Source organism: Chanos chanos, chromosome 16, assembly GCF_902362185.1.
Source record: "Chanos chanos chromosome 16, fChaCha1.1, whole genome shotgun sequence".
Lineage (NCBI taxonomy): Eukaryota > Metazoa > Chordata > Actinopteri > Gonorynchiformes > Chanidae > Chanos > Chanos chanos.
Window position 1 is genome coordinate 4,042,658 of NC_044510.1, and position 12,659 is coordinate 4,055,316.

At 37.5% G+C, this 12,659-nt stretch overlaps 1 protein-coding gene across 1 annotated transcript in view; it reads left to right on the plus strand.

Annotated features, from left to right (window-relative positions):
- The first annotated feature begins 6,249 nt into the window (after positions 1–6,249).
- The window catches only part of LOC115829712 (NLR family CARD domain-containing protein 3-like), a 28,437-nt gene continuing 22,027 nt past the window's right edge, over positions 6,250–12,659 (plus strand). The window contains exons 1-6 of the mRNA XM_030793880.1: positions 6,250–6,299; positions 6,412–6,525; positions 6,652–6,765; positions 7,333–7,417; positions 7,921–8,116; positions 8,452–10,237. Of these exons, the coding sequence (XP_030649740.1) occupies positions 6,250–6,299; positions 6,412–6,525; positions 6,652–6,765; positions 7,333–7,417; positions 7,921–8,116; positions 8,452–10,237 (2,345 nt within the window). The remainder of the gene's footprint in view (positions 6,300–6,411; positions 6,526–6,651; positions 6,766–7,332; positions 7,418–7,920; positions 8,117–8,451; positions 10,238–12,659) is intronic.

Genomic DNA, 12,659 nt, shown 5'->3' on the forward strand with positions numbered 1-12,659 from the left:
TGGTGTCTGTGATAAAGGATGAATAGGTAGTTATGTATGACTGGTGATTATTCTGTTAGAAATACAGAAACATACAGAAGGTGAAATTTTAAGTTCTTTATTAGATATAAAGCAGGAAATCAGGAAGAGTTTATACAGGACAACTTGTTCAACAGAGACAGTAACTCACAGGAATGTAACTGAACTGGTTTGGGGGAGTTCTGGTTATACTCCATTCTTAGAAGAGCAGATTTGCTGTTTTGGATCAAATCTCTGTCTCTCTCTCTCTCCCTCTCTCTCTCTCTCTGCATGTCTTGCTCTGGATCTAACAGATGGGCTGTGTTGGAGTCATAGTCTACTTTTTTAATGCAATACATCTAATTATCTCTCAGCTTTATTTTCCAGTGGAGCACAGTGCACTGTAGGGCTTCAGCACCCCTGATGTGACTTTTATTTATTAAATAGTGTAACAGAGCAAACAATAACATATACTATATTTACATTTACATTCAGTAATTTTAACAGATACTTTTAATCAAAGCAACCTCCAAAGAGCATACAGACCTAAGTGGACACCCTAGGACATATGATGACTGTAGATTAGATGTAGACAGGTGCAGCTCTGCTGGCCCCTCTGAGGACCAGTGTTAAGACCTTGGACCTGAAGAGTGTGGCAGCAGGCAGTCAGTGGAGGCAGACAAAGACAGGAGTGTGTGTGATGAGAGCATTATGGCAGGTTAAACACTGGATATATTGAACATGCAGAGAGACCAGTCAGGAGCTCATTGCAGTAGTCCAGGTGAAAAGTGGACAATGCTTGGACCAGATGTGTCTCTACATCTAACAACAGTGACAAAACAAAAGTCGTCTTCTTCATGATGCAGAGACAGTATCTGCACAATTAAATGACTGTTCTATATGACTATTATATATCTGGTCCAGGTCACTGAATGCCAGTGTCTTCATCTGTCTTCACTCTGAGGTTTCTGATCTTGTTTCTCTGATGTTTCTGATCTTGTGTCTTCCTCCTGATTAACATTGAATCTTGTTTGAAATGCCTCGTTTATGATGGTTTTGGAATCACTTATGCTGTGTGTGGGGACATGTGGGTTTGGTTTGGCTCAGTTCAGTTTTGTTTTGTTTTGGTTTTTTGGTCTTGTTTTGTTTTGCACACACACCTGAATTCACCTACTAGTGGAACCAGGCTCCAGAGGAGAAACAGAAAAAAAAGGTGTTACTATAGACTCTATATTAGAAAAAGGTGTTACTATAGACTCTATATTAGAAAAAGGTGTTACTATAGATTCTATATCAGAAAAAGGTGTTACTATAGACTCTATATTAGAAAAAGGTGTTACTATAGACTCTATATTAGAAAAAGGTGTTACTATAGACTCTATATTAGAAAACAGGTTTTACTATAGACTCTATATTAGAAAAAGGTGTTACTATAGACTCTATATTAGAAAAAGGTGTTACTATCAACTCTATATTAGAAAAAGGTGTTACTATAGACTCTATATTAGAGTGATCCTTTGCTGTTTTGTTTCTTCAAAGCGTTGCTAAAAACATGACCCACAGAAATATCAACTTTAAATTTAAAAATGTGTGTTTAGAATTGGACAGTGAACTTACTGTCTCTCTCTCTCTGTTAAATTTGCTTTCACAATATTTAGATACATGTTACCACATTCACATACAAGCATGAAGACACAGACAGACACATACAGATCTGAACAGGATGAACAGACGGTTTGAATCTCTGTCATTAATCTCTGAATGTGGTTGTTTGGCCTCCAGTCTGTACAGTCCTCATCCCTCACACTCAGGGCTTCATTTCTCCAAACACACTCATAGTTCAGAATGGAGAGTCATGTTCTTTTCTCTTAATAAAGACAGGACAGTATTTCTGAGATCATTAGTATACAAATACTAATTCTGAGTGTTTTACAGGAATCTCTGTACATCATAAGTATTTGTCTAGAAGTTGATTAGGACATTACACTTTAATGGTTCTCAACTAACGTTTTCTTTCTTTTTTTAACTCATTCAATTCGTAACTCTTTTGTAACTCTTGGGGAGTTGTGGAATGAGGAGTACGGTTTAACAGTCATTAATACCATGGTATTTGTTAATTGAAAAGTACATTGAGATTGTGTAGACTGTTATATGGAACTGGAACATGGTTCAGTAGATTCTCTCTCAGATATGTACCACCATAAAAAAAAAACACAACTAAACTCGATTTTAAAAATCCCCAGTAATCCCATGCTTAAAGCAAACTTCCCTCAATAATAATCTTTGACCAATTAAGTATTAATAACATAATCTTCTACCAATTAAGCATTAATAATATAATCTTCTACCAGTTAAGTATTAATAACATAATCTTCTACCAGTTAAGTATTAATAACATAATCTTCTACCAATTAAGTTTTTACAACATAATTATTTACTGTAGTAACAAATCATTACAATGTGATGGAACAAAATTAAACCCCTTCCTTTCACTTCTCTTAGGTGTTCTACATATTTACACAATTCAGCCCAGTTCAGTAAGACCTCTAGAAATCACTATAAAATGTTATAAAATGGCCCCAAGAACAGCACAGTTTGTCTGTCAATCATGATGGATCATTACTGCCCCATATTCAACCACTCTGCTGTACATGCACTGGGAGAGATATGACAAACTCTACACATCTACAGTTCAGCACAGAAGATTAAATAGAAATGGAGACAAGAACAAATGAGATGCTGAGATGCTCTCTCTGTTCAATAAACAGATAAACAAATAAACTCCACATGTAATGTTAATGATCTTCACTTGAAACTCAACAGGAAATCCTCACTGTGCTGTTACCTTAATGAATCAAGTTTCACTGAACTACTTTTCCACACCTCCTTTATAAATTATCACATGACATATGTGGTCTCATTGATTAATCACCTGAAATTTAGTTCCAGTCAGACAATCACAATTCAGCTGAAATACTGTGTGGACTATACAGTGGTTTGGTAGTAGGTGATAATGTAGTTTCATGGACCAAATCCATTTTAATTTTCAAATTGTAAAAGTCTGCTCAGCTCTGGACTCATTTGAGTGGTGTACAGAGGAGTATATAAGAACACTCAGTTCACACTCAAATTTTCTGGAGAATGACTTTACTTTCAGTTTTAGCAGCTTGCTTTATTACCATATTACCTTATTTGGCACAGGACACATACAGGTGACCTGAGTGGAGCTTAAGGAAGCAGGACTACAGAGATCTTGTTAATCAGGTTCATGTTTGAACATGGATCAGAGATGACCGCATTAAAAACATCATTGTTACTTACATGTGGTTTCCTTTAGAAAAAGACACGTTATTTTTTAGAATCTGAGTTCTTAAGCAGCTTTATTTGTGGTTATTACAAATACCACAGCACTATGTTTCTCTATTTCTCTCCCTTTAACACATGAATCTGCGATCAGAGATGAACCTGTTTAACAGCCTCTCTGTTGCTCAATATTAGTAAGTTCCGCCTCCTGTATGGCGCGCGCGCGCGTACACACACACACACACACACACACACACAGACTCCGCCTCTCACCTAGGCTACCTGAAAGGTAACTTGGTAATAAGGCTTACAGCTGAGAGCGAAAGTAAAGACGTTCGTCAACAGACTCCATTTTCTTTTGTGTTCGAACTCCAGAGGACTGAAAACATAAAACTCGGTAAGTAGTTTATACTCAGGAATTAGTTATACTGAGTAGATTTGTGTTTGACGAGTGGTTATCATATTTAAAGCTCTTTGATCGATAAATATTCTTTTCGTCTCCAGGTCAGAAATTATTCAGACTGGAACCAGTAATATCAAATATGCTTTAAAAGGGCAACTGAAAGTTTGTTCACCTCGTTAGTCAAATTGGCTGATCGCTTTGCTTGCTACACTATCGAAAACACTTCAGTATGAAAATTCTTCCAACTATTTATCTGTATAAGTAACAACCTAGGAACTTTTTATCGACTGCAGTTTAGATAATGAATTTAAAAACAACTTAAAAACATTAGTGCCCACAAACCATGCATTATGCGTCATAAGAAAACCTCCTCATACGCGCTTCTCGTTCTCTCTAATTCTCTCCCTTAGGGCCTCTCACGCTCTCGTGAACCTCACTCAATCATATAGGAGTATAACAAACTCGTTACTGAATAAACTCTTTATCTATTCATAAGAAAATCGTTGAAGTGCAACTAAAAGACAGTTAATTCAGACATGCTAATAGTTTTAACAATATGTACAATAATGCACAAATATTCTTTCCTCCGGGCTACACTTACCTTGTTGGAGGGTCTCACTATTGATGAACTTTGCGTGTTGATTTAGATGTCTTAATGGGGGGGGGGGGGGGGGGTTCAGGACTCCCCCACACTTTCACTGAACCTAATGATCAACACCAGAGACACGGCTGCAGAGCCGATTGTTTTTTACATTACTGTATGTGGTAACTCATGTGCTGATGGTTCAGGCTGAAATATATATTACTGAAACATTACATTTTCTCACAAAAATCCTTTAGTGAGTGACTTGGTATTTATGTTCACAATCAGTGATTGATGCTGATCACAGACATACAGGTTCTTGGTACATGTTCTAAGCTGCCCTCCACAAATGGGTTGTTCTCTCAAAACAACAAGTTTATGAGATGAATGTAGGTGTTTATGAAAATGTAGGTACGTGAAAACTTATTCCACAGACCACCATGAATGTGTTTCCCATAGTATCAGATGTAAAAAAATATGATATTTTTATTTATACAGGGAAATCCCATATAAATTCCACTTGTTCCATGATAACAAACTCACAGTCTGACAGACACATTAAATTCCTTATAAAAATAACATATAATGTTTTTAACATCATAAATAGCCACATATGATAACTCACTGATCTGGTCATATTACAACCTTACCACGAGGTTTAATATGAATGGACATTCCCACCAGTATAAGATTAATGAAGAACTCCCCAATGAACAGTTTAGTGAAATAATTGAAACTAATGTTTGTGCTTGTTCTACAGGTCTACTGACAGGGATCAGACCCAATGGATTTCCATGATCACCCTTTAAGGTGACTTTGTCTCTGAAATGAGTATATAAATGAAGAAGGAGCTACTGCCTTTGAAAATAATCTCTCTGTGGAGTGTGAGGGAGAGACAGACACTGTCTGTAAAATGAGTCTCTCAGGATCATGTGAGGAAGGGGTTTCTGTCTCTAAAATGAGTCTGTCTGAGGAGCACTGTGGAGCTGAGAGGTGAGCTGAACTCATATATGAAATATCTGAGATATCTGATAACTGATAGGCTATACAGCCTCTCACTGACTTATGGCCTGTGTGACTTACAACCGTCTGTATATAAGCCTACGACCAAAAGAAAAAAATGTATGAATTATAAAAAAAAGAAAAAAGAAAAAATATAATATAAAGATGTGAAAATTGTGCTTGGTCGTACATCTGCCAGTGTGCAACGCACTGATATAGATGTGATGAGGTCACTGATGTGGAGGCGGAGTAACACAATGTGTGCTTAGTCGGGTTTAACCCAGAGTGCATATAATGCGGTCTATGAGTGTCTTTAATAAATATTGAGCTCATGCAGTTAAAGTCAAGTCTCTGGATATTCATTATGAATGTTAAGTCTTCTGGTCATATGAAACTATGACAGACAGTGCTGACGGTTGCATTTGAATGATAGTGACCATCAGACGATAGTGACCGTCAGCATTTCTCTCAGGCTAGGTCCATACTAAGCCAGGTAAATCTGCAAACACAGGTTTTATGTAAAAACATTTCTCCGTACACACTATTGTTTTCGTACCGTTGTCCACACCAAAACGCTGAAACACCTTAGTGTTTGCAAATTCGATATACAGAGCAACATTGATTGCATTTCACCTGCAATGTTGGTTTTGGTGTCTCGAGCACAAACTTTCACCACGGTCATGGCAACCATACTTCCTTTCTGAAACTCTCCGTTTTCCCTGTCCGAATTACAATGGAACCTGGCATTTATAAAATGTATGCACCTCAGAGAGCATTTTCAAAAAGTATCATTTTTGGTGGCGGAAAATGCTGTTTTAGTGTGAACGGAAAGGCTAAGCAGAGAAATACTTATATGTTTTGAAATTTACCTGGATTAGTGTGGACAGGGCCTCAACTGTTGTCTGTCGCTCTCAGTTAACATTCCTCTATGACTTTTACATATCATGCTAACATATGTCCGATGTACATCCGTTTCGAGATACGACCACTCGGTCAGAATGGAACTCGGATGTACGTCGGAGAGTGGCTGTACATCTTTTTCCCCACTTTCACTTCAGTACTGAAAAGTCACATAAACAAATAGGCTTCTCGTCTGAGGCATTTCTGTCTCTGTTATACACAGCACTGATCAGGAGAGGTCAGATTCACCTGTACCCAGCTGTGTGTCCATGAAGAGTTACAGGTCTAAAGGAGACCCACCTGACTTCAGAGAGGGAGATCTCCCTGATGAACAAAGGTAGCATTTGTGATAATGTTTCTTTAAAGAACAGATGTTTATCTGCTGAGAGTGCTGTAGATTCTGTGTGTGGCATGTGTGTTATGTGTACAGTATTTCTGTATCTATTATACCTGTTGTAAACAGTATTGATCAGGAGAGATCAGACTCACCTGTACCCAGCTGTGTGTCCATGAAGAGTAACAGGTCTAAAGGAGACCCACCTGACTTCAGAGAGGGAGATCTCGCTAATGAACAAAGGTAGCATTTGTGATAATGTTTCTTTAAACACAGAGTCAGGACAGACTCAGAGGCAGGACAGGAAAATAACACATCATCACTGTTATGAGTAAAAACTTTGGGGTATCTGAGTGATGCAGTGCTACATTACCACAAATTTAGTTGCTATGACCTCCAAGTCAAAATTCCAGAATGTAAGGAGGGTATGGACATTCCTGTTTTATGTCTTGGGATGGATTTAGTGGATTACAGAGTGAAAGAACAGTCAGTGTTTATACATCTATTATTTTACTTCACATGAGCAAATTTGATTTAATATAATAAAAAATAACAAGAAAGTCTGTTCTTTTCTTGCACCTAAATAAAGAATTTCCTTAACTAATAAAGAACGCGTACTGTTAAAGCACTTTATACTTTACATGCTGTTCATTTTAAATTAAGTAGAGCTTGTATAGTTTATATATCATATAAATTATATTTATAGTCATATAAAATATATACAACATATTTTGTAAATATTAGAAGAAAATGTAAAAAACTCCTCAGATGCTGCTTGTTGTAAATGTTCTGGTCACATTTTGACTGCAGAATCCAAAAGGAGGAAACACAGTCAGAGATTTCTGGTGTTTGGTCTGTCCAACGTCGTATAAAAGATCTGATCTCCATATTTGAGGTGAGCTTTGTACTCTATAGGAATCAGTGTGAGTTATGTCTTCTCTAGATGATCATTGGGTGCTCAGTATTGGCTCAGGTGACAGACAGAAAACAAAGTCAGTGTTGTGAATGTGAGAACAGACAGTGTATTCAGTACACTCCTGTCTGTATAATAAAGCCTTTATTCCAGGTCTAGAATATGATTAATGATGACTCTGTACATGATCAAATATAACTTCAGGTCAGACATTTATTCATACAGTAGATTTTATTATTGTGAAGAACACCTAATTTAGCTGCCAGCATTACTGTAGTAAAACAAATATGAACAAAACTACAACAAACAAACAAACACACAGGTAAACACACCAAATTGCAGGTAATTGTAAAATCAGATCAGTTAAGTCATGTTTTTCTCATATGCTCTTTGTATTTAATTCAGTGTTCTCATGATTTTTTAAAATAAAAATGTATCTTATTTAAAATGAATTTTGAGAGAAACTTTTTTTCTTCATTGTTCAGACCGTTGAGAGTAAAATCATCACCTTTGTGAAGAATGAGTTGAAAAGACTGAGGAAAAGTCTGACTGAGGAAATGTCAGAATGTTTTGAGGGTCTGAAGGAGGATGAGACCAGTGCCAGAGAGGGAGTTCTGAAGATCACACTGCACTTCCTGAGGAACATGAACCACAATGACCTCGCTGACACACTGGAGAAAAGTAAGACATCTGTTACAACAAACAGTCTTTATTCAGTCATATACAAGCACACAGGATGAACAAGGATGCTGACAACTATAAAACTATAATAATAATAATAATAATAATAATAATAATAATAATAATAATAATAATAACAACAACTGTGATGTCAAGTAGAGTCACGAAAATGGATGTTATTTATTATTTTTTTGTATATACTGTGTTTTACTATCCACCCCTCTTCCACCAAACCATCAGTCTTATTCACTATTATTAATAAAACTGAACACTACATATTCATTGTCTCTGACCCTGACATGCTGTTTCTCTGATTTGATCAATCTAATGCTTAGATGAGCTGATGGTAACTTGTCACCGTGAACTGAAGTCAGATCTGAAGAGGAGGTATCAGTGTGTATTTGAGGGAATAGCAAAACAAGGAAACCCCACACTCCTCAATAAGATCTACACAGAGCTCTACATCACAGAGGGTGGAAGTGGAGAGGTCAATAATGAACATGAGGTCAGACAGATTGAGACAGCATCCAGGAGACCAGCAACATCAGAGACACCAATACAATGTAATGACATCTTTAAACCCTTACCAGGACAAGACAAACCCATCAGAACTGTGCTGACAAAGGGAGTTGCTGGCATTGGAAAAACCATCTCTGTGCAGAAGTTCATTCTGGACTGGGCTGAAGGAAAAGCTAATCAGGATATCAAGTTCATTTTTCCACTTCCTTTTCGGGAGCTGAATTTGAAGGAAAGAGAAAACTGCAGTTTGGTGGATATTATTCATGATTTTTTCCCAGCAACGAAGGAACTGAAATTTACCGACAATGACAAATACAAAATCATGTTTATCTTTGACGGTCTGGATGAATGTCGACTTCCTCTGGCCTTTCAGAACAAGAAATGTTTGTGTGATGTGACAGAAGCAACCTCAGTGGATGTTGTACTGGCAAACCTGATCAAGGGGAATCTGTTTCCCTCTGCTCTCCTCTGGATAACCTCTCGACCAGCAGCAGCCGGTCTCATCCCACCCAGGTGTGTTGACCTGCTCACAGAGGTAAGAGGTTTTAATGACCCTCAAAAGGAGGAATACTTTAGGAAGAGAATCAGTGATCAGAATCTGGCCAACAGAATCATCTCACACATCAAGTCATCAAGGAGCCTCTACATCATGTGTCACATACCAGTCTTCTGTTGGATTTCAGCCACTGTTCTAGAGAGAATGTTGGGAGAGGCACAGAGTGGAGAGATCCCAAAAACTCTGACTCAAATGTACACACACTTCCTGATCTTTCAGACCAAACAGAGGAATGAAAAATATGAAGGACATGATGAGGTGCAACCAAAGTGGAGCAGAGAGAATATTCTGTCACTGGGAAAACTCGCGTTTGAACAGCTGAAAAAAGGGAATTTGATCTTCTATGAAAGTGATCTTAGAGAGTGTGGTATTGATGTGAGAGAAGCCTCAGTGTACTCAGGACTCTGCACCCAAATCTTTAGAGAGGAGCTTGGACTGTACGTGGGAAAAGTCTTCTGCTTTGTGCACTTGAGCATTCAGGAGTTTCTTGCTGCCTTATATGTGTTCCTAACATTCATCAACAGCAATGTAAATTTCTTATCCACACAACAGCCATCCATTATAAAATCATTCAAGAGATGGGAAATTTTCACACTACACAAAGTTGCAGTTGATGAAGCCATAGAAAGTGAGAATGGACACCTGGACCTGTTCCTCCGCTTCCTTCTCGGTCTCTCAATGGAGTCCATTCAAATCTTTTTACGAGGTCTGCTAACTGAGACAGGCAGAAAATCACTAAGGACAGAGGAAACTGTGAAGTACATTAAGGAGAAGATCAGGAAGAATCTCTCTCCAGAGAGATACATCAGTCTGTTCCACTGTCTGAATGAACTCAATGACCATTCTCTAGTGGAGGAGATCCAAAGCTACCTGAGCTCAGGAAATCTCTCCAGAGCTGAACTCTCTCCTGCTCAGTGGTCAGCTCTAGTCTTTGTATTACTGACATCAGAGGAGGAGCTGGATGTGTTTGACCTGAAGAAGTTCATCAGATCAGAGGAGTGTCTTCTGAGGCTGCTGCCAGTGGTTAAAGCCTCCAGAACAGCTCTGTGAGTAAAGACTGTTTCTCCACACACAGATGAGAAGGGCACTTTGTCAAGATGCTCTCTTACATTTACACAAGTGTTGACATAGCTACAGGAACGTTGTCAGAAAACGTTCAGAAAACTGTTATCCATGTTTTTACCATTGTGCTTTTATCACAGCTTAAAGTGACTCTATATGGAACATCTAACCAGAATTTAACTGACATAAAATTCAGTTTTTCACCACTATGTTCAGTGGTTACAGACAGAACTTTTCAGTGTGATTCAGTCTACTGGCCCTGATATCTGAATTTGAATTTGCTGATATTACCAGAAAAAAAAAACATAGAATTAGCCAACAGTGAAGTAATTGGAAGACATCATCTTTCCATCTTGAGATATATTTTAATGTCAGAACACAACGATGGAAAAATTAAAGATTGGTGAATCTTTCCTTCAGTCATCTTAGACAGATTTCCAAATTTGCACTGGACAGCCAAGAGACACAGACTCAACACAAAACATGTATATTTATACTGAACTGGGATGTAGAATAAATACTAAACCAACACAACCCTTTATATTTCTATCAACAACAACAACAACAACAACAACAACAATAATAATAATAATAATAATAATAATAATAATAATAGTAGTAGTAGTACATCCGCAAGGGACAAATTCCAGAGTGGCGGCTGGTGCAGAATAACCAGCTTGGTCAGAAGGACTCTTGAGGCCTGGTGGGCAGCCTTCCTGGTGACGTTGTCAGGATAAAAACACTTCTTGGTGGAAAGAATAAAATGCATATTCCTGTCATAATGGAAACCAGATCAAAATCATGCCACATAGCTTGTCGCACAGATCAACAAGGAGCACATCCCCCAGAAGCTGACCAGTCTGGGGTCAAAATGTGGGTGTCTGAGAGAAATCTCCCAAATCAAAAGTTGGAGGTTGGAGGTAATAGAGTGTTATTATAGCGGAAAATCTGAAGTGAAAGTGGAGCTGTTGAATGGGAGAGAGGTTGAGCAGGTGGTTGATGATGTGAGGGACGGTATGCAGCCGAGAGGCAGTGGTCCACCAGAAAGGCATGATGCCCAGGAAAATCACAGTGCACAAGAGCCAACAGAAAATCCATCAATGAATAAAGAAATTCTTGATTTGAAAGTTGCAATAATAATACAATGGTTAAAAGTAAAAAGTAAAGGTGTTGAAGATCGAAAACCACTACCAAAGATAAAGAAGTGTAAGAGGAACAAAATGAAAGTAGAGAAAACTAATGAAAGATATTAAAATATATTTTTGAAAGATATTTTAACTGAAAAAGAACTAGACCTCACAGCATTAAATGCTCTACAATATGCTGCAGCAGTAGTCACCACAGAAAATTAAATTACTGAACCAAAATAACATGGCAAGAACAGATGAACAAACAAATTAATAATTTAAGATCAGACACAGAGATCCTTAAAATTATACAGACCAAACATCACGTGAAAGGAAGTAAAGTTAAGGAATTGAAATAAAAATGTAGTATCAGAAAGGAGCAAGACGTTGTATCAGTAGTGGAGATATTAAAACAAAGAGTTCAGGCAATTGCTGGATGATTAAGATGATTTCAGAAATGAAGAACATTTTACAGAGATAACAACACTTTTAAAAATAATCCTAAGAACTGTTACAGAAATGTAGGGAAAAAAACTATAGAAATAGAATCAGCCCCATTGAAAGACGAAATAAGGGAATTTTGGAAAAAGACCTGGTCAGCAGAAAAGACATTAAACAGAGATGTTCCATGGATAGAACAAGGACAGGAGAACAAGGATATAGCAGAACAAACATGGAATGATTTTACATTAGATTTTAATATCATTAACTGGAAGCTTACTGATATCAGGAAATTAGATACTAAAATAAGAAAGCTCATCCACATGAATAGAATGCACTACCCCAAATCTGATATTGATCGCCTCTATCTACCTCGAAAAGAGGGGGGTCATGGCTTAATTAACCTAGAATTATCCTTTAAAACAAGTTCTCCTGGGTTAGATAGATATGTGCGAGAGAGTAGCGACTGCATCCTAAATTTAGTGTTCAAACATGAAAGCAAAAAGAAATTATGTTCAGTCATTAAGAAAGCCAAACATTTGTTCAGAAGAATTAAACATAATACAACACTAAATTAATGTAAAATATGTAACACCAACAGAAAAAGCCACAAATGTTAAATAGAAAGCTAAGCAATCAGGACATAAGATACTTAGGGAAAACTGGGAACATAAGGCTCTGCATGGCTAATTTCCTCAGCGAACTAACAATGCTGATGTAGACCCAACCTTGACCCATCACTGGCTGGCTGCTTCTGCTTTAAAATCAGAAACTGAGGGATTTATCATAGCATCAATGTATAATGAGTCAATCTGTTCATGTTCATGTGTGAATATGT